This window comes from Hemiscyllium ocellatum, chromosome 10, assembly GCF_020745735.1.
Source record: "Hemiscyllium ocellatum isolate sHemOce1 chromosome 10, sHemOce1.pat.X.cur, whole genome shotgun sequence".
Classification (NCBI taxonomy): domain Eukaryota; kingdom Metazoa; phylum Chordata; class Chondrichthyes; order Orectolobiformes; family Hemiscylliidae; genus Hemiscyllium; species Hemiscyllium ocellatum.
Window position 1 is genome coordinate 15208191 of NC_083410.1, and position 27638 is coordinate 15235828.

A 27638-nucleotide genomic window follows, 5' to 3' on the forward strand; every position below is an offset into this window, starting at 1 on the left:
TTAACAGTTATTATTTTCCCCATCTTCTGTACCAATTATGGATAGAATGAGAAAAATTATTGAGGCTGCAATTTACACATAGGTAGGAGAGAGGGAAGTTTCAGATGGCATTATAAACCAGAGTAGTGGTGCCTGAATGATTACTGGTATTATCTGAATCAATGGTAAATATTTCAGTCAATATTCTTTGATTTTTAGCAGTAAAATGAAATTATATGAATTGCAGTAGGATTACATTCATCACTCTAATCCTACTATTCCATGAGTCACATCAGAGTTGAGATAAGGGAACGATTTTCAGGATGGCAACATATAACCAGTGGGAGTGCCACAGAAATCAGTGTTGGGATCACAGCTATTAACAATATATATTAATGATTTGAATGAGGAAAGTGAATAGACCTGGTCAGGTTTGTGGGTGACACAAAAATAAGTAGGAAGGCAAGTGGTGAGGATAACACAAAGCATCTGCAGAGGTATATGGACAAATTAAGAGAGTGAGCAAAAACTTGGCTGAAGGAACATAATGTGGGAAAATGTGAGGTTATGCACTTTTGCAGGAAGAGTAGAGAAGCTGAGTATTATTTAAATGGTGAAAGCCTGCAGAAAGCTACTGAACAGAGGGATTTGGGAGCTCGTATGCATGAATCACAAAAAGCTAGCATCCAAGTTCAGTGCTAATAGGGAAGGAAAGTGGAATTTTGGCCTTTACATCTCAGGGAATGGAGTATAAAAATTAGGAGATTTTGCTAAAACTATATTATGTGCAATTCTTGTCTCCCTCCTATCAGAAGTATGTTAGAGTTATAAAGTCATCCAGCACGGAAATAGACCCTTTGGTCTAACCAGTCCATGCCGACTTCAATCCCAAACTAAATTAGTCCCACCTGTCTGCACATAGGCCATATCCCTCCAAACATTTCTTATCCAAATATCATTTAAACTCTGTAACTGTACCCGCAGAGTTGACTCAGCCCTAAATTCTGAAGTTCCCAGTCAAATATCTCTCTGTCTCTCTTCCTCGCTTGCCTCCTTTAAGACCCTCTTATAACTTACTTCTTTGACCATACTTTGACCTAATATCTCCCTAGTGGCTGTGTGTTACACTTTAATACTATTGCTCTGTGTCACAAGTTGGAAGGTTTAATTATTGTTAATAATACTTTATAAATATAAGCTATTATTGTTATGAATGAAATATCGGGAAATTTAATTTTAATTTGTTTTAATTAAATTTTATTTTAATTTTCTCAGCTGCCACCCCCTTACCCTTCCCAGCAATGCCAACATTGGGAACAAACCTGGATTTTACCCAGCTATTACCATTCTCTAAAATCACCATTACACCGACCTGTTAATATGACAAACTCAATTAATAATGAACTATGTTCTGATAAACATTAGGGAACAACATGTATTCAAAGTGTCATAGTGTTCTCAATTTTTATGTTGTGAAACCTGAAAGGATTCAGAAAAGATTTTCAAGGATGTTGGCAGGATTGGATGTTTTGAGCTAGAGGGAGAGGCTGAATAGTGAGTTTTGAGAAGATTTGTGGCTCAGGTTGAAGTTCTAAGTGTAGGTTTGCTCGCTGAGCTAGAAGGTTTATTTCCAGACGTTTCGCCCCCACACAAGGTAAAATGTTCAGTGGTGCCTCTGGGTGAAGCACTGCTGATCATTCCTGCTTTCTATTTGGGTTTCTTTGGGTTGGTGATATCATTTCCTGTGGTGATGTCATTTCCTGTTTTTTTTCTCAGGGGTAGTAGATGGGGTCTAACTCGATTTTGTGTTTGTTGATAGTGCTCCAGTTGGAATGCCATACTTCTTTTTCTTATAATATATTTTTATTAAGAAAAAATAGATTTTTAAATATTACAACAAAATACAAAACAATACAATTCAAAACAGTACAAAAATAATACAAAACTAAACCCAGATAATAAAAAAATTCCGCAACCCACCCTCCTATACGAATGTATAAACATATATAGAGAAGTATAAAATTAAAAAAACCTAAACTAGCTATTTAACTAAATAAATAAATACCTAACAACAAACAAATAGAAATAACTCAGCCCAGCCAAACAAAACACTCATACATTCACAGCTCCTCCTTCCTGGATATTGGACTCATGAAACACAATCGTTACGGCTATGTAAAAGCCCTTGTTAGTGTGTCAGATAAATCTGTGTCCAGGTATTTAAAAAAGGGTTGCCATGTCTTGTAAAAATTCTCAGTTTTGTGGTGTACCATATTTGTGAGAAAATCCAGGGGAATATGTTCCATAACAATCTTCCGCCAACCCGACAGGCCTGGGGTTTTTCTGATATCCAACCTAGCAAGATATTCTTCCTTGCACAGAATGTAAGAATATTGAAAAGTTTTGCCTTATGCGAGTCTGCAGGAAATACAATGGGTAGGTCCAAAAGGAGCGAAATAGGGTTCTTCTCCACCCCACACCTAAAATCCTCTCCATTGCCCCCACTACAGCACTCCAATATGTTTGAAGCCTGTCACAAGAGCAAAGACAATGGGTAAGAGTGCCCGTACAGATCTTGCACTTGGGACATGCTGAAGATACCCCTGTTTAAATTTTGACAAGCGGTCTGGGGCTAAGTGGACCCTGGGGAGAATCTTCAACTGTAAAGCATGGGACCTATTGCAAATTGATATCTTCCTTGCGTTCTCCCAAATACCCTCCCATGCCTCTGAAGAAACTTCAACACCCAGATCTCTTTCCCACATCTTGCAGAGTCGATCAGATTCATCTGAGGTGGCACCCCCCAATTGGTGATATAGAGTACTGACAGAGAATGTACTCTTTAACCCTTAGTACCCCTCTTTCTATGTCAGTTTTGTAGGGATCAGTCAAAAGTGTGGTCCTTTTTTGAATAAAATCCCTAACTTGAAAAAACGAAAGAGGTTTCTATTAGGTAACTCGTACTTCCGTACTAACTGATCGAAGGACATCATTATAAATCACCCATGCAAGATATACCCCTAGCTGCCCAATGTTTAAATCCTGAATCTATCCTACCCGGTTGAAAACCCGGCATACCCACTAAAGATGTAAACAAAAATGTTTGGCCAATATTGCCTTTCCTCTGCCAAATTGCCCTCCATGCTTTAACAGTATTGATGACTATTGGGTTATGGCAATATTCCCCAACTGTCCTCACCTTGTCCAAAAACAGCAAACTGGTAAGGGGGCACCTTGCCTGGGAGGCTTCAATATCTCGCCATATTAAAAGAAGGTCCCCACAAACCCAATCACTCACAGAGGTCAAAAGCGAGCTTAATTGGTAATTTTTAATGTCCGGAAGGTCTCCTCCCCCCAATCTGTGAGGCAACTGCAGTTTGGCTAATTTAATGATGGGCCATTTACAGTGCCAAATAAAGGAGCTGAACCAACCGTTCAGTTTCCTGAGTGTTTGTTTATTGAAAATCAGGGGAAGCATCTGTATAGGGCATAGTAAACGAGGGAGAATATTCATCTTAATAAGCGCTATCCGACCCAACCATGAGACTGGAAGTGCCTCCCATCTTTGGAGATCTTGTTTAATTTTTTCAAATAATTGAGTAAAATTGGATTTGAACAGCCAATCAGAACTGGAGTAATGAATATGCCCAAATACACACAACCCCCCTGTGACCACCTAAATGGGAATCTATAGTCACTCAAGAGCCAACTCTTTCGTAAAACCACCCATAGGCATAGCCTCTGATTTAGCAAAATCAATCTTATACGCTGAAAAAGCGCCAAATGCGTGAATGCATTGTATCAGGCAAGGCATTGAAATTGCTGGATTTGTCAAGAAAATTAGAACATCATCTGCATACAGCGAGATTTTATGTAATTTTGACCCCACTTCTGGAGCTGATATATTGAGATCCCCATGGATGGCCTCTGCCAACGGTTCAATCACCAACGTAAAAAGTAATGGTGATAGGGGACAACCCTGCCGGCTGCCCCTAGAAATATTAAAATTGCTTGATCGTACCCTGTTGGTAATAACCACAGCGAGTCGTACACCGTAGACAACCTTTACCCATCTTATGAAAACTTTGCCCAGACCAAACCAGTCTAGAGTATAGAAAAGGTACGGCCACTCAACTCAGTCAAATGCCTTCTCTGCATCTAAAGAAATCACCAATCACTGTATTGACTGCTGTCGGCATGCTTGAATTACGTTAAGCAGCCTCCTAACGTTATTGGAGGATCTGCGACCCTTTATGAAGCCCGTTTGATCCTCTTTAATAATAGAGGGTAACAAAGTCTCCAGCCTTAATGCAAGAGCCTTAGAGAGGATCTTAAAAGTCCACATTTAATAGCGAGATGCGCCTGTATGAAGCACAGTCTTCCGGATCCTTCCCTTTTTTAAGGATAAGTGAAATATTGGCCTCTCTCAGAGATGATGGGAGACAATCATGACTGTATGAATCATTAAACATATTCAGCATCGGGCCTGACAGCATACTTATAAATTCCTTATAGGATTCACTGGGAAGTCCATCAGGACCAGGCGCCTTTCCACTCTGAAGCTGCCTCACAGCTTCCTGCACTTCTTGCTCTGATAATGGGGCATTGAGAAAGGACTGTTGTTCGGGAGTCTCACCCGGGAGCTTCAGATCTCTAAAAAAGGATTCCATTTTGGCCTGCCCCTCCTCACAATTCTCAGACTGATATAACTTAGAGTTGAATCTCTGGAACACCACATTAATCTTTTTAGAATCACATGTTAGGTTCCCAGACCCTTCCCTAATTGCTATAATGGTTTGTGGGACACTTCTCTTTCTGGCAAGGTATGCTAAGTATTTGCCTGGCTTGTCACCATGCTCGTATAATCTTTGCTTTGCAAAAGCCAGCTCCTTCTTTGCCGTCTGCTTGAGCACAGAATTTAGTGCAGACCGCAGTGCCGTAATCCTCTGTAGTTTGACCAACGAGGGTCTGTCAAAAAAGGCCTTTTTGGCTGCCTTCAACTGTGCTTCAAGGAGATGTTGCTGCTCACCCTTCTGTCGCTTCCTACTTGTGGAATATGAAATAACTAATTCTCTGGCATATGCTTTGGCAGTTTCCCAAAGAACAGAAGAGCTATCAACTGAGCCTATGTTGATGTCTAGGAATGCCCGAAATTCCCCAGAGAAATACTCCACAAACTTGCTGTCCATGAGAGTAAAGGGGTCCATTTGCCAGTACCTTGAATCCACTGTAACATCCTTAATCTTAACCATGAGGTACACTGGAGCATGATCAGAGATGACAATATTACCAATCGTACAGGATGCCACCAGATCCAGGGTTACCGCAGGGGTCAGAAAAAAATCAATGCTTGTGTGACATCTATGCGGATTGGAGAAAAATGTGAAATCCCTACCTGTAGGGTGGAGACACCTCCAAACGTCCACCAATCCTAATTCCCCACACAAACCCAATAACTGTTTAGTTTGTGCAGAGGGTATCGAGGGACCTTTAGGCAACCTGTCTACTGTGGGTCCATGAGGCAGTTAAAATCTCCCCCTATAATGATGTGCTGAGACTTGAGACTTATCAGTTTAGAAAAAGCATCTACCAAGAATTTAAGAGGATGAGCTGGGGGACAATAAACATTTAAAATGCCATATACTTCCCCTTTTATCAAGGCTTTAAGAATTACAAACCTTCCGTATGTGTCTTTAACAGATTCCAACAATTTAAATGGGAGATTTTTCCTAACCAATATAGCCACTCCCCTACTCCTGGTATTAAATGATGAAAAATAAACTCGGTCAAAGCCATTCTGCTGTAATTTCAGATGCTCCTTGTCATCCAAATGTGTTTCCTATAACAAAGCAATATCCACCTTCTCCTTTCTAAGACTCAAGAGCACCTTCTTCCTCTAAATTGGTGAGTTACTTCCCTTGATATTCCATGTACACCATTTAATCAAATCCATAAGACCATAAGACATAGGAATGGAAGTGAGGCCATTTGGCCCATCGAGTCCACTCTGCCATTCAATCATGGCTGAGGGGCATTTCAACTCCACTTACCCGCATTCTTCCTGTAGCCCTTAATTCCTTGTGACATCAAGAATTTATCAATCTCTGCCTTGAAGACATTTAGCGTCCCGGCCTCCACTGCACTCTGCGGCAATGAATTCCACAGGCCCACCACTCTCTCGCTGAAGAAATGTCTCTGCATTTCTGTTCTGAATTTACCCCCTCTAATTCTCAGGCTGTGTCCACGAGTCCTAGTCTTCTTGCCTACCAGAAACAATTTCCTAGCGTCCACCCTTTCCAAGCCATATATTATCTTGTAAGTTTCTATTAGGTCTCCCCTTAATCTTCTAAACTCCAATGAATACAATCCCAGGATCCTCAGCCATTCCTTGTATGTTAGACCCACCATTCCAGGGATCATCTGTGTGAATCTCTGCTGGGCACGCTCCACTGCCAGTATGCCCTTCCTGAGGTGTGGGGACCAAAACTGGACACAGTACTCCAAATGGGGCCTAACCAGAGCTTTATAAAGTCTCAGTAGCACAACGGTGTTTTATATTCCAACCCTCTTGAGATAAATGACAACATTGCATTTGCTTTCTTAATCACAGACTCAACCTGCATGTTAACCTTTAGAGAATCCTCGACTAGCACTCCCAGATCCCTTTGTACTTTGGCTTTATGAATTTTCTCACTGTTTAGAAAGTAGTCCATGCTTGTATTCTTTTTTCCAAAGTGCAAGACCTCGCATTTGCTCACATTGAATTCCATCAGCCACTCTCCCAAACTGTCTAGATCCTTCTGCAGCCTCCCCACTTCCTCAGTACTACCTGCCTGTCCACCTAACTTTGTATCATCAGCAAACATCGCTAGAATGCCCCCAGTCCCTTCATCCAAATCATTAATATATAACGTGAACAGCTGCGGCCCCAACACTGAACCCTGCGGGACACTGCTTGTCACCAGCTGCCATTCCGAAAAAGAACCTTTTATCCCAACTCTCTGCCTTCTGTCAGACAGCCAATCCTCAATCCATACCAGTAGCTCACCTCGAACACCATGGGCTCTCATCTTGCTCAGCAGCCTCCCGTGTGGCACCTTATCAAAGGCCTTTTGGAAGCCTAGATAGACCACATCCACTGTGTTTCCCTGGTCTAACTTACTTGTCACCTCTTTAAATAATTCCAACAGGTTTGTCAGACACGACCTCCCCTCACTAAATCCATGTTGACTTGTTCTAATCCGACTCTGCTCTTCCAAGAATTTAGAAACCTCATCCTTAATGATGGATTCTAGAATTTTACCAACAACCGAGGTTAGGCTAATTGGCCTATAATTTTCCATCCTTTGTGTAGATCCTTTCTTGAACAAGGGGGTTACAACAGTGATCTTCCAATCATCCGGGACTTTCCCTGACTCCAGTGACTTTTGAAAGATCTCAACCAATGCCTCCACTATTTCCTCAACCACCTCCCTCAGAACTCTAGGATGTATCCCATCAGGGCCAGGAGATTTATCAATTTTAAGACCTTTCAGCTTTTCTAGCACTTTCTCTTTTGTAATGGCAACCATACTCAACTCAGCCCCCGACTCCCTTTAATTGTTGGGGTATCACTCATGTCTTCCACTGTGAAGACTGACGCAAAGTACTTGTTAAGTCCTCCTGCTATTTCTTTATCTCCCATCACTAGGCTTCCAGCATCAGTTTGAAAAAGCCCAATGTCTGCCTTTGCCTGTCGTTTGTTTCTTATGTATTGAAAGAAACTTTTACTATCATTTCTAATAATTCTGGCTAGCCTACCTTCATATTTGATCCTCTCCTTCCTTATTTCTCTCTTTGTTATCCTCTGTTTGTTTTTGTAGCCTTCCCAATCTTCTGATTTCCCACTGCTCGTGGCCACTTTATAGGATCTCTCTTTTTCTTTAATAGATTTCCTGACTTCCTTTGTCAGCCATGGCTGTCTAATCCCTCCTCAGATAATCTTTCTTTTCTTGGGGATGAACTTCTGTACCCACAAACTCCTGCCATTTTTGCTCTACTGTCTTCCCCGCTAGGCTCTGCTTCCAGTTTATTTTCGTCAGTTCCTCTCTCTTGCCCTCATAATTACCTTTATTTAACTGTAACACCATTTCAGTTAGCCATAATCTTCTGTAATTACATTTAAATTCCAGTGAGGAGGAACCCGAACCACAAATTGTTGAGCCTTAGTGTCGCATGATCCACCAAATATAAAAACTACATAAACTAAAACCACTACATTTAACAAACATACAAAATTATTAAGAATAAAAAACAACAAAACCCAGAAAACAAACCAACATGTAAAGCGCCAATAGCGTTGAGTAGGGGAACTCACCCTCTGCCTGGGGTGGGGGGCAACTACCCGTCCCGAACTGCCCATAAATCGGCATCTAACCATCTCAACCACCTTCAATTCTCCCAGCCAGAGCCGCATCGCAAGCACAAGCTAAAAAGAATAAACACCCCATAGAATATCAATATGAATAAAAAAAACATTCTTTTATCAAAAAAAGGGGAATAAATACCCCACCCATCCTTTGGTATGTCCTAACTTAGAAATTTAAAATGTACATCTTAACCACCGCCAGACATAGTTTGAACCAAATTATCATCATTAGAGGAAAAAAAAGGGGGAAAAACAAAGCTCCAACCGGATTTCCTCCATTTTTTTTACAGAATGATAAAAGCATACCCAAGCAACAATATTCATACATACTACAATTGTTTAACTTAGGTTAGTTTGTCCACAAAGTCTCTTGCCTTCTCCGATGTGTCAAAGAGATGCATGGATCCATCTAAGGTGATCCGAAGCACTGCCGGATATCTCAGGGAGTACTGAATCCCAAGCTCCTTCAATCTTCTCTTGACACCATCATACAATTCTCGTTTCTGGATCACCGCCGCTGAAAAGTCCTGAAAAAACATGATCTTAGACTCCTCGTAAATTAGGGCCTTGGATCCTTCCCCTGGAGTCTGGAAACCTCCATGGCTCTCTCCTTATCCCGGTAATGATGGAACCGCACCAGAAAAGGACAAGGGCATTGACCCAGACCCGACCTCCGCGCTGCAACTCGGTGAGCTCTCTCTATCTTTAATCCTCTCATGCCAGTCTCCAAGTCAAGGAATTTTGGAAGCCAATCTTCAACAAATTCCGCAGGCCGCTCACCTTCCTTACCCTCAGGCAGACCGATGATCCGAATGTTTTTTCTCCTGCCCCTGTTTTCAAGATCATCCACTTGGTCATGCAAATTATGAACCTGCATCTTCAGGGCTTGGATCTCATCCTTGAATGAACTGGCATCAGCTTCCACCATTGTGACCCTGTGCTCCACCTCATCCGTCCTCTTCTCCAGGTCTCCCAGCTGCTGCTCATGATTCTGCAGCATGAGAGAGACTGGAGCCAGCTTCTCTTCAATCTGTTTCCCCAACATCTCGCGAGATTTTGAGAGCTGGTTCACCAGGTCCTGGAGAGTAATTGGCTCTGAGGCTGCTGCAGACTGAGCTGCAGGCCCGGCCTCAGATGCTCCTCCTCCCTTTTTAGGCATTTCTGGACAGCTGAAAAAAGTCAATTTTTAAATGTTTCTTGGGGATCCACAATCTTTCCAACACCCCAAGAAATCTTGATGACCTGGGTTGGGTGGGTTAAAGGACCGTCCTGCTCCTGCTGCGATGCGAAGCTCTGCAGTGTGATCTCAGATCACCGCCATCTTAGATTCCCCCCAAAATGATTAACTTTTTAACAATATTAACTTTTGGATGTATAGTGAACAAAATGCAATAAGTACCGATAGACTTAGTACTGGTCTGAATGAACGAATGAATCAAAATGTGTTGTAGTAAGCCGAGTGGGCTAAGTAGAGTTGTGAATAAATCAATGAATAGAGACCCAATGTAATAAACAAAGAATGATGAATAGAGTTACCGGTATGAATGAATGAATGTGATTTTGTTTAAGTGGGCTAATGGAAACATGCAGTTTCCTTTGTAAAAGGTTTATAATGTGATATAGTAGGATGGACTTTTACATGACATATATGGAAAATACAAGATTTTTTGGCCAAAAGTAAAGGGGTGGACTTTTACTGAGATCGACTTTTACAAGAGTCTATACGGTACTTTTCCCAGTTATAGAACATAGAACAATAGTCCGCAGAACAGGCACTTCGGCCCTCGATGTTGCGCCGACCTGTGAACTATTCTCAGCTCGTCCACCTACACTATCCCAAAATCATCCATGTGCTTATCTAAGGATTGTTTAAATCTCCCTAATGTGGGTGAGTTGACTATATTAGCAGGTAGAGCATTCCATGCCCTTACCATTCTCTGCATAAAGAAACTGCCTCTGACATCTGTCTGAAATCTATCACCCCTCAATTTGTAGTTATGCCCTCTTGTACAAGGTGACGTCATCATCCTAGGAAAAAGACTTTCACTGTCTACCCTATCTAATCCTCTGATCATCTTGTATGTCTGTATCAAATCCCCTCTTAGCCTTCTTCTTTCCAATGAGAACAGACCCAAGTCTCTCAGCCTTTCCTCATAAGACCTTCCCTCCAGACCAGGCAACATTCTGGTAAATCTCCTCTGCTTCCAATTCTTTTTCAATGCTTGCACATCCTTCCTGAAATATGGGGACCAGAACTGTACACAATATTTCAAGTGTATAGTTTTGTATAGTTGCAGCATGATATTGCAGCTCCGGAACTCAATCCCTCTACGAATGAAATCTAATACACTGTTTGCCTTCCTAACAGCACTATCCACGTGGGTGGCAACTTTCAGGGATCTATATACATGGACTCCAAGATCCCTCTGCACATCCACACTACCAAGAATCTTTCTGTTGACCCAGTACTCTGCCTTCCTGTTATCCTTCCCAAAGTGCATCACTTCACATTTATCTTTATTGAACTCCATTTGCCATCTCTCAGCCCAATTCTGCAGTTTATCCAAGTCCCCCGCAACTTGTAACATTCTTCCAAACTGTCCACTAGTCCACCGACTTTAGTGTCATCTGCAAATTTACTAATCCATCCACCTATGCCTGCGTCTAAGTCATTTATAAAAATGACAAACAGCAGTGGTCCCAAAACAGATCCTTGTGGCACACCACTAGTAACCGTACTAGGAGAAAGTGAGGACTGCTGATGCTGGAGACCAGAGTTGAAAAATGTGGTGATGGAAAAACACAGCAGGCCAGGCAGCATCCGAGGTGCAGGAGAATCGACGTTTCGGGCATAAGCCCTTCTTCAGGAATGAGGTTGGTGTGCCAAGTGGGCTGAGATAAAAGGTAGGGGGGAGGGAATTTGGGGGAGGGGTGCTGGGAATACGATAGGTAGAAGGAGGTGAGGGTGAAGGTGATCGGCTGGAGAGATGGTGGAGCTGGAGAGGTCGGGAAGAAGATTGCAGGTCAAGAGGGCGGTGCTGAATCCGGGGATTGGGACTGAGATAATGTGGGGGGAAGGGAAATGAGGAAGCTGGAGAAATCTACATTCGTGGTCAGGCAGCATCCAAGGAGCAGGAGAATCGACGTTTCAGGCATGAGCCCTTTTTCAGGAATGAGGAAAGTGTGCCAAGCGGGCTAAGATAAAAGGTAGGGCGGAGGGACTTCGGGGAGGGGTGTTGGAAATGCGATAGGTGGAAGGAGGTTAAGGTGAGGGTGGTGAAGTGAGGGTGATAGGCCGGAGTGGGGTGGGGATGGAGAGGCCATGAAGAAAATTGCAGGTTAGAAAGGTGGTGCTGAGTTCGAGTGTTGGGACTGAGACAAGGTGGGGGGAGGGGAAATGAGGAAACTGGAGGAATCTGAGTTCATCCCTTGTGGTTGGAGGGTTCCTAGGCGGAAGAAGAGGCGCTCTTCCTCCAGCCGTCATGTTGCTATGGTCTGGTGATGGAGGAGTCCAAGGACCTGCATGTCCTTGGTGGAGTGGGAGGGGGAGTTGAAGTGTTCAGCCACGGGGTGGTTGGGTTGGTTGGTCCGGGTGTCCCAAGGTGTTCTCTGAAACGTTCCGCAAGTAGGCGGCCTGTCTCCCACAATATAGAGGAGGCCACATCGGGTGCAGCGGCTGCAGTAAATGTTGTGTGGAGGTGCCGGTGAATTTGTGGCGGATATGGAAGGATCCCATGGGGCCTTGGAAGGAAGTAAGGGGGGAGGCGTGGGCGCAAGTTTTGCATTTCTTGCGGTTGCAGGGGAAGGTGCCGGGAGTGGAGGTTGGGTTGGTTGGGGGTGTGGACCTGACAAGGGAGTCACGGAGGGAGTGGTCTTTTCGGAACACTGATAGGGGAGCAGAGGGAAATATATCCCTGGTGATGGGGTCCGTTTGGAGATGGCGGAAATGATGACGGACAACATTGTATCGTCCGTCGTCATTTCCACCACCTCCAAACGGACCCCACCACCAGGGATATATTTCCTTCCCCTCCCCTATCAGTGTTCTGAAAAGACCACTCCCTCTGTGACTCCCTTGTCACAGGTCCACACCCCCCCACCAACCCAACCTCTACTCCCGGCACCTTCCCCTGCAATCGCAAGAAACGCAAAACTTGCGCCCACACCTCCCCCTTACTTCCCTCCAAGGCCCCAAGGGATCCTTCCATATCCGCCACAAATTCACCTGTACCTCCACACACATCATTTACTGCATCCGCTGCACCCGATGTGGCCTCCTCTATATTGGTGAGACAGGCCGCTTACTTGCGGAACGTTTCAGAGAACATCTCTGGGACACCCGGACCAACCAACCCAACCACCCCGTAACTCAACACTTCAACTCCCCCTCCCACTCCACCAAGTACATGCAGGTTCTTGCACTCCTCCATCGTTAGACCATAGCAACATGACGGCTGGAGGAAGAGCGCCTCTTCTTCCGCCTAGGAACCCTCCAACCACAAGGGATGAACTCAGATTTCTCCAGTTTCCTCATTTCCCCTCTCCCCACCTTGTCTCAGTCCCAACCCTTGAACTCAGCACCACCTTCCTAACCTGCAATCTTCTTCCTGACCTCTCCGCCCCTACCCCCATTCCGGCCTATCACCCTCACCTCATCACCCTCACCTTAACCCCCTTCCACCTATTGCATTTCCAACGCCCCTCCCCCAAGTCCCTCCTCCCTACCTTTTATCTTGGCCTGCTTGGCACACTTTCCTCATTCCTGAAGAAGGGCTCATGCCTGAAACGTCGATTCTCCTGCTCCTTGGATGCTGCCTGACCTGCTGCGCTTTTCCAGCAACACTTTTTCAGGTCTGATCTCCAGCATCTGCAGTCCTCACTTTCTCCTAGAAATCTACATTCATCCCAACTAGGAGAAAGTGAGGACTGCAGATGCTGGAGACCAGAGTTAAAAAATGTGGTGCTGGAAAAACACAGCAGGCCAGGCAGCATCTGAGGAGCAGGAGAATCGACGTTTCGGGCATAAGCCCTTCTTCCGGAATGAGGTTGGTGTGCCAAGTGGGCTGAGATAAAAGGTAGGGAGGAGGGAATTTGGGGGAGGGGTGTTGGGTCCCAGTGCCCCTCCCCCAAATTCCCTCCCCCCTACCTTTTATCTCAGCCCACTTGGCACACCAACCTCATTCCGGAAGAAGTGCTTATGCCCGAAATGTCGATTTTCCTGCTTCTGGGATGCTGCCTGGCTTGCTGTGTTTTTCCAGCACCACATTTTTCAACTCTGGTCTCCAGCATCTGCAGTCCTCACTTTCTCCTAGTTGGGATGAATGTAGATTTCTCCAGCTTCCTTATTTCCCTTCCCCCCACCTTATCTCAGTCTCAATCCCCGGATTCAGCACCGCCCTCTTGACCTGCAATCTTCTTCCCGACCTCTCCGCCCCACCCCCTCTCCGGCCTAACGGCCTCACCCTCACCTCCTTCTACCTATTGTATTCCCAGCACCCCTCCCCCAAATTCCCTTCCCCCTACCTTTTATCTCAGCCTACTTGGCACACCAGCCTCATTCCTGAAGAAGGGCTTATGTCCGAAATTAGTAACAGTACTCCAGGCTGAATATTTTCCATCAACCACCACTCTCTGCCTTCTTTCAGAAAGCCAGTTTCTAATCCAAACTGCTAAATCACCCTCAATTCCATGCCTCTGCATTTTCTCCAACAGCCTACCATGTGGAACATTATCAAAGGCTTTACTGAAGTCCATGTCTACTACGTCAACTGCCCTACCCTCATCTACATGCTTGGTCACCTTCTCAAAACACTCAATGAGGTTTGTGAGACATGATCTGCCCTTGCCGAAACCATGTTGACTATCTGAAATCAAATTGTTGCTTGCTATCAAAATGACCAAAAAAACCCCACATTTATATCAGGTTTTATGCAACAAAATCAATCAACTAGATTTCTTGATAAACACAATAGATTTACCAGGATGTAGCCGGAATGGAAGGTTTATTTTATAAAGATAGGCTGGATAAGCTGGGACTTTTTTCATTGGAGCATAGGAGTTTGAAGTGTGACCTTATAGAGATTTCTAAACTTGTGACAGGCATAGATAAGTGAATAGCAAGGGTCTTTTCCCTAGGCCTGGGGAGTTCAAAACTAGGGGGCATATTTTTAAGGTGAGAGGAGAAAGATTTAAAAAGGATGTGAGGGGCAAGTTTTTTTACATAGAGAGTGATTCATATGTAGTGTTCAACACAGCTGTAAATCCTTCTGTTAATTAAACCAAGTACCCAGAAAAGCTCCCTTTGCCTCATAATCTGTTAAAATATGAGTAACAGAGAACTCCCAAATTCCACAATTTTTAGAAAATAAAATCAATTTATTCTTTAGCTCTAAAACTGATTATTAAATAACAGTTATTCACAACTCTAAGACCCCTTTCTCTTAACTGCTTATTATTTTCCCCCAAATCTATAACAATGTGCTGTTCCAATAAGACACTTATTAAAATTACATCAACTTACTTTCAAAACCATACAGTGGCTGTCATCTTGGTGTCTGTCTTCTTCTGGCTGAAGATCTCCCTGGGTCATCTTCTTTCTTTCACTGTGTATGTGTTTCATATGAAAAGATACCTTTAATAGAGAGTGTTTCAATGTCTTGGGTCTCTCTCGATGGCAGTTACTCTGTCTGATTTTCAAAATGTCTGCCTTTTTTATACCCCCAACATTGGATTGTCTCATTGGTTTGAAGTTGGCAAAACAGTAAATTCAAACTCGATTGGGTTGTAATATCCTGGGGCATAAATTAAACTGGTTGGTTAAATTTGAATTGTCAAAACAGCAACCAGCTCCGGTATCTATTTCACAGCCAAATGTTACATATTTTCAATTTTCCAGTACACTATGAGACTGCTCTTGCAAGATCTCAGTGCAGAACAGCATTCACTCTTTCTTAAAGGTACAGTGCATGTCTTCAACTGCCAGAGGAAGTGATGGATGCAGGTACAGTTACAACATTTGAAAGACATTTGGATAAGTACATGAATTGGAAAGGTTTGGAGTGATATGGGCCAAACGCAGGCAAGTAGGTCTAGTTTGGTTTGGGAACATAATTGGCGTGGACTAGCTGGACCAAAATGTCTGTTTCCATTCTGTATGACTCTATTGGTTTATTATCAATCAAAACATATATTCGATAACAATGTAAAAATAAATTAACAGTCAGTAATACAGAAATATAAAAGTATCTCCCTCTAAATAACCCACAAATCACACACAAACACATACTCTTTCGGAAAAGGGGAAAATAAACAAACTTTTCTGCAGAGATTGTCTTTCTGAAAAAAAAGAAAAAATGCTTTGACCTATAGGTTGCCTTCAAGGCTTTGAGCTAGAACATAAAGTATTAAATATTCTGGAGTCATTGTTCTGATGTTCTAGCATGGGTAGTGAAATCACAAACCATGTATTACGTGGTCTCTGAATCTTGCAGACACAAATTACTCAGGAAACATTGTGATGTTTCCTCAATCACTTTTTCAAAATAACAAATAGATTTCACCCTGAGGTCACTAACAGGGCTTTTTCAAAAATGAAAGAGATCAGTTATGCAGCATATTCTAAGCAGGCTTCCCTCCAAATGAACCAGGTAAAACAAGCCCCTTTCACTGTTAAGAAACAGTCCTAGCAAGGATGTACAGTTATCATCAGCCATGTGGCTTACAAGCAGCCTTTTTAAAATAAAATCTGATGTCCAAAGTGAACTCTCAATGACCTCTTTTAAATAAACTACTTCAGGTATTTCCACAAAATTTGAAATAAATCAATTTCTACAATCTTTCAAAACCTAAGTCTTCTAAACAATATTAAATGTAAAGTGTCTTTGTAATGTAAGGCATGTGTATAAAGTGTATATTGAACTTATTAACCATTCTATTGCCTTAGTATGAGGCAGTGCAATCCTAACCACTAGTGACACCATAACGTGTATGTTTCATAGCCTTTTGTGCAGTCAGATCCCTGTAGTGCTTATTTTCTCATTGACTCCACACATTCTTTTGATGGTTAGCTGAGAGTTTGATTTAAAATGGTCCCTCATGCTCTGAAATTGGACTATTCAAATAGCAAACCTTACTGCATGCATATAAAATTGCATGTTTCACTTTCTGAGAAATTAATGAGTTCATTGACTACATATAGGCATCCTTTTGCATTCAAATAAATATTCCCCTCAATAGTTAGTAGGATTCCTATATTCTATTTCCAATTGTGATGGATTTGCAGAGCATAATGTGGCTGTAGTTTACCCTGGAGATTCAGGTGACATCGTAAATCTGAAAATGTAGTTTAAGGTTCAAAGTGGCAAATTTCTTGTGATTGGCATGTAAATTTCACTTTCACATCTATGTAGTATTGGTGTACTAATTATCATTGTCTAATTCTGAAGACACTTTTAGCATAAGTTTCAGGATTAGATTTTATTCACTGACTCATGCGCACCATTTCTGTACAGTTGTGAAATATAGGGAGAACATAAAAGGAACAAGGGATGAGAAAGAAACCCATTTGAAAATTGATGGCACTGAGAATTACAAAATAGGATGACTGATAGGATATTGTAATTCAGAAAAGATTGAGCGTTTTAATGCACAGAATGGACAGCTCTTACATTCGAAGGATGACCATTGATAGTGCTAAAAATTGCAGTCAGTGTAATTTACCTTTGGGCTATGTTTCCCAGTATATAACAAAAAGATACTGTCAGACAATTCTAGTACATCTGCAGGCAAACATCTGTGTGACATTATAGGCTTGCAGAACAAAAGAAAACAACTAATTTCAAGATATGCCATAACATATCTTCTTTTTGAGAAAATGGAAATTAAACAAGTGAAAAATAATGTGTTGTTTTCCTCTATTGCACTTGCCTGACTAAGTAAAACATATCCAGATATTTAAAGGACTATCTTGTTGCATTTAGGAAATCACTGCTTTGAACAATACCAGATAACTCCATAAGTCAGTGATAAAGTATTCTTGACTGCAGAATGAGTTTTTAAAAATTCTTTACTGGGATGAGGGCATCACTGGCTATGCAGCATTTATTGTCCATCCCTAATTGCCCAAAGGGCAGTTGAGAGTCAACCACTTTGTTGTGGTTCTGGAGTCACATGTAGGCCAGACCAGGTAAAGACAGCAGATTTCCTTCCCTAAAGGATAGTAGTGAACCACCTGGGTTTTTCTGACAATTGGCAATGGATTTATGGTAATCATTAGATTCTTAATTCCAGATATTATTGAATTCTGCCATGGTGGGATTTGAACCTGGGGTTCTGGAATGTTATCTGGATCTCTGGATTAACAGTCCAGTGATAATAACAGGAGGCCATCACCTCCCCTCATTAAATTCTAAATTGCTGGTTCTGGGTTCTACTGCCAAAGATGGAAAAGTCTGTGTTATGGACCAAGCCAAACTCCCTCAAAGCATACCAAGAAAATACCCTAGGCCCTAACTTTTATCTTATTTAAAGGCAAGTGTAAGTTGCTGTTCCAGATGTGATTCAATTTGTCAAACTACTTGGCTTTAAGTAAAACACTATTTATTCTTGCACCACAGTTTAAGTACAAACAAAAAAAAGCATAACTTATTGAAATACTCAATAAGATAATATATTATTTAACTACAACTCATCAACTATTCCAAAATAGCAGCCTCTCATAAACACACACTTGGCAAAGGCAAATTCAGCAAAACAGATTTCCCTCGTTTGCCAGCTCCAGTCCAAGAGAAGGAACACTGTCAGAATGTATCTATCAGCAGAAACAGAACCAAAGCTTTTGCAAAAGCAGGGAGACAGAGCTGTATCCAACAGCTTTAACTCCAAAACCCAACTTCAACAACTGAAAGCAAAACTAAAACCGTGTGAGTGTGAGGCTGACTTCACCCACTTATGCTTCCTTTGTCTACTTTACAAAAAAACCCAAAGTTATTTACACTGCTTTCCATGGAGTGGACACCTTGTCACCAGGTTTACAACATGCCTCTTCAAGAGAAGCAGGACAGAAAAAATCCCTCTTAAAGGCACAATTCATCACACTGTAAAGGACAAAATCAGACAATCATCCATGTAACCTGTCAAAATTGAACTCCCAATGTCAGTGACCATGTCACACAACTGAAGATTCTACCTTTACTTACACTGTTAACACTTTTCTTGGGTTAAAGTGAGAATGAAGTCACAATTATATATCAAATCCTGGCATAAAAACCACTGGAAGGAAAAATACCTATCTATACATTATGGGCAACATGGTGGCTTAGTGGTTAGCAATACTGCCTCACAGTGTCAGTGACCTGGGTTCAGTTGTCTGAGTAAAGTTTGCATGTTTTCCCTGTGTCTGTATGGGTTTCCATCAGGCTTTCCTTTGTTCATTTACCGGATATGGGCTTTGCTGGCTAGGCTAGCATTTATTGCCTATCCCTAAATGCCCAGAGGGAAATTAAGAGTCAAACATATTGCTGGATCTGGAGTCACATATAGCCTAGACCAGGTAAGGATGGGTAGTTTCCTTCACTAAAGGGCATTAGTGAACCAGCTAGAGTTTCCCCACAATTGGCAACGGATTCATGGTCATCATTAGACTCTTAATTCCAGACCTTTTTTATTGAATTCAAATTCCACTATCTGCTGTGGCGGGATTAGAACCCAGACCCCTAAATCATCACCTGGATCTCTAGATTAACAGTCCAGCGAAAATACCACTGGGCCATCACCTTATTAATTGTCAACAATTAATAATCTTGAGAATTGTTCTGGGCTGTACTGAAGGATCTCTCTTGAGCTATCCAGATAATGAAACTATTGTTTCAGGCTGTTATACTGGTTTGCTTTATCAGAAACGTTGTCTTTGATTTGTTCTATATTGGCACTCTTGTCTTTGATCGAGTCCCTGATAGCATTCATGAGCCAGATTGCAAGGTTATTATATTCTATTGGCACTCCTAATCACCAATTTGCCCTGCAATAACCAGGGTGAACCAGAGATGTTGAGAACTGGCATAACATGAAAGTAGTATGACCACTGCTAGGAAACCAATGTACATGACGTCACTTACAAGTTGTGCATTGAGTGAATGGAAATCCTCTTCTTATTGTTTTTGTTCTCCACAATAAAGCCTTTCCCTGGCTACCAATTCTGTCCCTTTCTGCCAATGAGCTGAATCTGAGTCAGACTGTTCAAACTCTTGATGTGATTTCCTACATCTCTCCTCTATCATCAAGAAATCAAGAATGTGTACTTCTACTTCCATAAAATTGCCCACCTTCATCCCTGCCTGAACACCAGCTCATCTGCTGCTGAAAACCCCTATTCATGTTATTTTTTACCTCAAGACTTGCCTATTCCAATGTTGTCCTGGCTAACCTTCTATTGTCCATCCTACATTAACTTTCCCTTGTCCAAAATTTGTTGCCTATATCTTAACTTGCAGAATACCCTGATGAGCCATTGTTAGCTGTGCCTCAATTCAATGATGATGTCTTCTCAGGGTTGTGCTTTTTTGGTTGTGGGGGTCTTCATATGACTGAACAGGCTGATATTTGTAGATCTTTGGACACATGCATGACATCACATGAGATAGTGTGTTGTGGAGAGCAAGATTTGCTTCCTTTAGTTTCCTTCTGAGCTGCTCTTCCACGTTATCTTTAAGGCATTTGGACTGAAAACATGATATAGCTCAAGAGATAGGTTGTCACCATTTGTACAATTGGTAGCAAGCTCGTTCCAGTCATTGATGTCATTGCTACCATACTTTAAGGGAAGACAGAGTGTCTTTGCAGCATTTTCTTTACCCTCTCCAGAGCAGTGGCCAATTAAAAATTGAGAAAACTACACTTAGCAGGGAAAATGATTTTTTTCAGCTATCTAGGCAAGGTGTACAGTTCTTTATAGAGAGTTTTGCAGTTTTGCCTGAATACTTGTACAGCTATATTCAAGAAGTACATGAGCATTTATTCACTGTGCTCCCCCATCCCTTCCACTGAATAGGGAGGATGACACAAGACATTGTTGGTGGATTTTCTCTTGTGTATTACTGATACACAGTCGGGATATTCCTAAATAGTAGTGTGAATCCCTTTAAATAATGCACCTGAAGACTATTTAACTGTTCCTGCTGTGATTTGCTGAATGGATTTAAGAAGTGCTGATTTATGCATGCACTGACACCAATTTAATTAATGAGCCTTGGTCATTGATCAAAACCTTATACCTGTGTTTGTTTTAGACAACTACCAGGGACATCTATATAAGCACATGAGTAATAAACATATGTATGTATATATCTATCATTTCAGCTCAAGAACCTTTCATTGCAAAATGCCAGGGTGGTGAGGAGTTTTGATCTAGAAAATGGTCAGGAAGTCTAATCCATCCTATCCATAGTCTCACCAAGGCCACATGCAGTTTGAAACTGGTCTCACATGTCCTGTTTGTAGTGCCCCTTGTTTTCTGTACGTTTTAAAATTCTTATTTTATTTGATCCGCTGCTTGAATTTCCACTAATCACTTAATCAAATTTCAATTTGTTACATTTTCTGTACTGAATTTGATTTGCAGTTTTTCTGTCAGTGATAGAGCATCTCAAATCCTTTTTGAAGTTGTGTACATTGATATTCATTGATATTCTTCAATTCAGTAACATTTGTTTGGAACTTTAGGTGCAATTCCTTTGCCTAATTTATTCATAAAAACAATGAACAATCCATCACAGTGTGCTGCCTCACTGCCATGCCACCTTAAAGTTTCCTATTATCAGTGTTTATGGTTAATACCCTAATATAATGATTCACAGTGACTACTCTGAGATTGCAATGGTGCAAAATAAATGTATAAGTTTTATCTTCATGTGCATTTTTAAAAAAATTTCTTTATAGATACAGACCCCAACCAGAAGACGTTATTTTGCGAGCATTTGAGGTATGGTTGAATTTAAAATTCCATCTCCTAAAGCCTGCTTTGAAATAGCATAATTTACTAGTTTCAGTACTTCTGATCATTATTCATTTTGAGTGCAAAAAGTTAAGAAATTTTACAGATAGACAGCCCAGAGCAGCCAATTCAGCCCATCTTGTCATTGCCAGCTGTAAAATAACTATCCAGTCCAAACCAACTTTCCAGCATTCGGTCTTTAGCCCTGTCTTTTTCAAAATGTGATGATGATTTCTGCTTCTGACACCCCTTCAGGAAATGAGCTCCAGATCCTCAACAAATCCTCTGGGAGATTTGCAGGCACCAAAATCAGACAGTCCAACTTGTGAAATGTCACAGTTCACTGTCTCTTTCAAGCTGAGACAAAGGTTTAATCACATCTCATCCCAGACCCATTGGTTGAAATGGCATCTATTCATCTTAGGATATGCTTAAAATGAATGGCAGGAGATGGCTAATTTGAAGTGTATCTCAAGGGGGTGAGGAGTTGTTTTAATCAATAAACCAGGTAGACTACTAAAGGCAGGAAGTACAAGCATCTCAACACTCTCACTGGGTGGGGGAACAAACTGACAGTCATTTAAACAGACAGATAACATATAAAATTGATGGGTACTAAAAGATGAGCTGATACATTGAAGAGCCAATAAGTTTGGATGATGAGGATGGGGAAGAAACCTTGTGGAATAAAATACCGAATTAGACCAGTTGGATCAAACGGCCTGTGTCCATATGGTAAATTCGATGTGAAAGCTAATCTTTAGAAGATAGATGTCAAATAACAGCAGGTCAGTTTTTGCGGTTAGAAGTAGTCAGAAAGGAAGGCACTGCCAGAAGCAAGAAAGGAACAGGTCATCTAGTTGAATACTTTTTCCTTGCATCAACTGAAAAGTGAGACTAAGTTACATAAGTGTTACCTACTTTGACTATTACTCACTTGCAATCAGTGAAATGAAGTAGTTCAGCAATTACTGCTTGGCCTCACCTTATCAAGTACATGGCTTCAAAATGATTAGAAATGCACAGGGTAGGTCACACATGTTCCATAAAGAGAGCAATTTGGATCAGAATTACGGTGTCACTGGGACCTGTGAGTATCTGGCACTGCATTTGAGAAAATATCAAAAGTAAAACTTGCAAATATACATTAAGGAGTTCTAAATTTAATCATCAACCTTTTAATGTCACTGCTATATTTCATCTCCAGGTGTTGGATCAAACTAAAAAAGGATATCTTACCCAAGAGGAACTTACAAAGTATTTGACTGAAGAAGGTACTGTTTCTTTTCTGTATATTGTGTATATATGTATATATATGGCATGAACTTTCTGTAAATGTAACACCTCCTTCCAATAATACCTTCTTATGCTTTCTGTATTATGCTTCACCATTCTGGAGCTGAAAATACATGGCATTATGGTTGAGAAGGGAAAGATGACCAAATGGCAAATTTTGATTCTGGCTGGGGCTTTATTATACCAGCCTTGGAGCCCTTTTTGTTTCTGATGGAAAATTGCCAGGCACTTATGATGGGATAACATTCAACATGCTCAGTTTCCCAAATGCCCTCGCAGCATCGAATGAAGGGGAATGACTGAAAATCCTTCCCATGTTACTGCTAGATCTCAGTAATTCCACCAGTAACATGCTCCCACCACTGTAATAATCATCTGGATTCCCCTTTAGCTTATGCCATAACACACTAAGCAATATTACTCGAGTCCAATACTCATACCTGTTCCTAATAGCCACAAACCCTCCCCCTTCATTACTCCTAAATTGCACATATTTAAAACCAGTCTGTTGTATTTCCTACCACATTCCTCAGTCTTCTGGTCTTATGGTAATATCGTCTTACCTTTGACTTTAAAAGAAACAGTTAAAAAAAAGTAATTCTTTAAGACCACAGCTTCTAAGGAAAATCTAAGGAGTTGCACAATTTAATCAAAACTGCCACAATATCATGCAATGAAAATATAATTTGACTTACTCTGTTATTACAAACAAGTGGCCCTGCTAATATGTTGTGGCTGCAATTGTTCATAAGATAAAACATCTTTCGTTGCAAGACAGATTTTTTTTAAACTCACCATGGACAAAACCTTGGAATCTGTAAGTAATATTATTAAAAAAGTTCACACTGTCTACACTTCTTGTTAATTAGGTTTTGAATGCCTGTTGAAAATATATGTCATCATTGGCAGAGTATAAAGAATCAAAGGAGTCCTCAGGAACAATACATATTAGAGCCATAGTTTCTGCTTTCTCTCAGTCGACTTCTGTGTGAACAGTGTTTACATTTGTGACCTGAAAGGGGCACATAAAAACACATTGGTGGAGAGCAATGAAGAAATAATTTTAATTTATATAGTGCCTTATGTAAAGATGCCTCAAATCGTTCTACAGTAAGTGCAGTCACAGTTATTATATAGGCTGATACAGCAGCTGATTTCCATGTAGCATAGTTCTACAAACAGTAACTGAGACAAATAACTAGATAACCTGGTGGAGGTATATAGTATGAGAAAAAAGAGTTACAGGCTCAAGGTGTTCACTGACAATACCAGCAAGACTACTTGATCTTTCCTCAGGTACTTTATATCCACCTGAACAAGTGAGTGGAACCTTGTTTTATGTTGTTTTAAAAAGATGTCAGCTCCTGCAAAGTAGTGTTCTATCTGCACTGAGTGAGCCAGGCTAATACTTGTAGAAAATATTAGGATAGGTTTTCCTTTGAATGTGTGTTTTAGGCAACCAAGAGTCAGAGCAGAATTCCTCCCCTCCCTCATCCACTCCTGTGTATTCACCTGACCGTCAGCGAAAGTCTGGTCCATTTTGGGGCTAGTTATAACCAATATCTGGCATTAGTGTGCGTTAATATTAATATAGCCTGTGAATACTCCTGTTCCTCTTAGTCCCATAAAACTAAATCAATCTTTAGCATCTTATATACCTCAACTAAATTTCCTCTGATCCTCCTAAACTCTAGCACCTATAGGTCTAAGCTTAATCTCTCCTCATATGACAAGCCTTTCATGTCTGGAATTAATCTAGTGAACATTCTCTCAATTATATCTTTCCTCAAGGTAGTAGACCAAAACCTTTACATGGTACACCAGATACAGGCTCACCAATGCCTTGTACAATTGCATTATGGAAGAATAGAGACATGGACTATTTTCTAAATGGGGAAAGGCTGTGGAAATCTGAAATATAAGGGAAGTTGGGAGCCCTAATTCAGCATTTTCTTCGCAAGTTAGGAAGGCAAATGCAATGTTATAATTTATTTCAAGAGGGATAGAATACATGAGCAGAAGTGTATTGCTGAGACTATGTAAGGGTCTTGCAGACTACACTTAGAATATTATGAGCAGTTTTGCACCCCATAACTAAGGGAGAATGTGCTGGCTTTGGAGGGGATCCGAAGGAGGTTTATAAGAATGATCCTGGGGATGAAGAGCTTGTCATATGAGGAGTGGTTGAAGACTCTGGGTCTGTACTTGAAGAATCAGGGGAGATCTGTTTTTTTTATTCATTTGTGGGATGTGGCATCACTTGCTGGTCAGCATTTATTGCCCATCCCTAGTTGTCCTTGAGAAGGTGATGGTGAGCTGCCTTCTTGAACAAGCAAGAGTAAACCAGCTATGACACTGCAGTCCACCTGCTGTGGATTGACTTCCAATACCATTAGGGAGGAATTCCAGGACTTAACCCAGTGACAGCGAAGGAACAATGAAACATTTCCAAGCTAGGATTGTGAATGGCTTGGAGGAGAACTTGCAGATGGAGGTGTTCCCATGTATCTGCTGCCCTTGTCCTTCTAGATGGAAGTGAGTGTGGGGTTGAAAGGTGCTGTCTGACGATCTTGGGTGAATTTCTGCAGTGCATCTTGCTGCTACTGAGTGTCCGAGATGCAACAAGTGGATACTTGTTGATGTAGTGCCAATCAAGTGGGCTGCTTTGTCCTGGATGGTGTCAAGCTTCTTGAATGTTGTTCAAGCTGTACCCATCCAGACAAATACAGAGCATTTCATCACATTCCTGACTTGTGCCTTGTAGATGGTGAAGGGCTTATACCCGAAACGTCGAATTTCCTATTCCTTGGATGCTGCCTAACCTGCTGTGCTTTAACCAGCAACACATTTTCAACTCTTGATCAGATGGGCCAATAAGCTGAGGAGTGGCAGACAGGACAAATGCGAAGTGCTGCATTTTGGAAAAGCAAATCAGAGCAGGACTTATACATTTAATGGTAAGGTCCTCGGAAATGTTGCTGAACAAAGAGACCTTGGAGTGCAGGTTCATAGTTCCTTGAAATAGACTCACAGGTAAATAGGATCATGAAGAAGGCATTTGGTATGCTTTCCTTTTTTGGTCAGAGCATTGAGTATAGGAGTTGGGAAGTCACGTTGCTGTTGTACAATTTATTGGTTAGGCCACTGTTGAAATATTGCATGCAGTTCTTGACTCCTTCCTATTGGAAGGATGTTGTGAAACTTGAAAGGGTTCATAAAAGATACACAAGGATGTTGCCAGGGTTGGAGGATTGAGCTATAGGGAGAGGCTGAATAGGCTGGAGCTGTTTTCCCTGGAGCATCGGAGGCTGAGGGGAGACCTTATAGAGGTTTATAAAACCATGAGAGGCATGGATAGGATAAATACACAAGGTTTGTCCCTGGGGTAGGCGAACTTCAGAACTAGAGGGCAAAGGTTTAGGGAGAAATGGGAAAGATATAAAAGGGACCTAAGGGGGGAACATTTTCACACAGAGTGTGTTGCGTGTAGGGAATGAGCTGCCAGAGGAGGTGGTGGAAGCTGGTAGAACTACAGCATTTAAAAGGCATCTGGATAGGTATATGAATAGGAAGGGTATAGAGGGATATGGACCATGTACTGGCAAATGGGACTAGATTAGTTTAGGATATCAAGTGGATGAGTTGGACTAAGGGTCTGTTTCTGTGCTGTACATCTCTATGGCTCTTTGACTCAATTGTCCCAATATAGTAACATGCCATGAACACACTGAAATAACTGTAGAGGCCAGTATTCAATCACCAAATCACCCTTTATTTATATATGCACAGTACACTGGCTGTGACCAGCCAGCTCAGAGTCAGTCCCTGAACTCAGAAGGCTCTCTGAATACTCTGTTTATCTCTGTCAGCCAGGCCTCCTTGCTTGGTTCAGGTTAATAACCCCAATCAAAGATCTCATAGTCAATCAGATCTACCTGGTTCCAATCACTACAAACACCTTTCGGCAAAAAGGCAAATTCAGAAAACAGATTTTGTCTGACATGCAGTCCAGCAGCCTAAAATGAAGTCCCCAGCTTTTGACTGTAATTGAAGGAGGGAAAAATAGCTTCCACTTCTTCAAGCCCACAAAAGCAACTGCTTAAATCTAAATCTGCAAAACTAAAACAGCTAGAAATCCTGGTCTGTTGACACTGGCCATGCCCATCCAGGCCGCTTCTATTGTTCCAAACTTTAATAAAAGCCCAAGGCCTCACAAGTTATTTATCTCTCATGGACTGCTCTTCACCTGTCCCCCAATCTCTCTCTCTCTAAAAGAAACCAGGTCAAAATGCACCTCTTAAATCCACAGCATAAGATTATCCAATTCTTTATCCAAGCTAATATATTACTCCTAACCCTGTGTGATTTTAGAACCATATGGACCTGTCTCTTAGTGAAGTATTTTTGGGAACATAAGAATGTCTAACTGACTATGCATCCGAGTTGAAGTCTAGTCTGAAGACTTTTTAGAATTCTATGGCAGTCAATATTTTGGTCTCATCAACAGGATACTTGGAGAGCGGTTTAAAACCATCACATTTTATCCTTTGAGATCAGACACTTTGCCAAAACAGTTTTGTTTTTTAATCCAGTCATCTCTGCAGAGCTTTATTGTGTTGTTTGTTGTGTGAGTGTGTTTGTTAGGATTAAGGATATATAGTTTTCATCTGGAATACAGTTTAGTTGTTAAGTACAGGCTTACAGAATTGTAATGGCGCTGACGGAAGCCATTTGGCCCATGGTGCCTGTACCGCTTCTATTACTTAGTGCCAATTCCCTTCCTTTTCCCCATATTCCTGCACACGATTCCTATCAAAATAATCATCCAATGCTCACTTGAATGCCTCAATTGAACCTACCTTCACTACATTTCATGGCAGTGCAATCCATCCCTTAAGTTTTTCTCACATCACTTTAAATATATTGCCTTCTCGTTCTTTTTTTCAATTGCAAGTGGGAACAGCTTTC

General features: G+C 41.5%; 1 protein-coding gene across 1 annotated transcript in view; it reads left to right on the forward strand.

Annotated features, from left to right (window-relative positions):
• efcab2 (EF-hand calcium binding domain 2) overlaps positions 1-27638 on the forward strand; it is a 76166-nt gene that overhangs the window by 33316 nt on the left and 15212 nt on the right. The window contains exons 5-6 of the mRNA XM_060830809.1: positions 21320-21362; positions 22582-22648. Coding sequence (XP_060686792.1) covers positions 21320-21362; positions 22582-22648 — 110 coding nt within the window. The remainder of the gene's footprint in view (positions 1-21319; positions 21363-22581; positions 22649-27638) is intronic.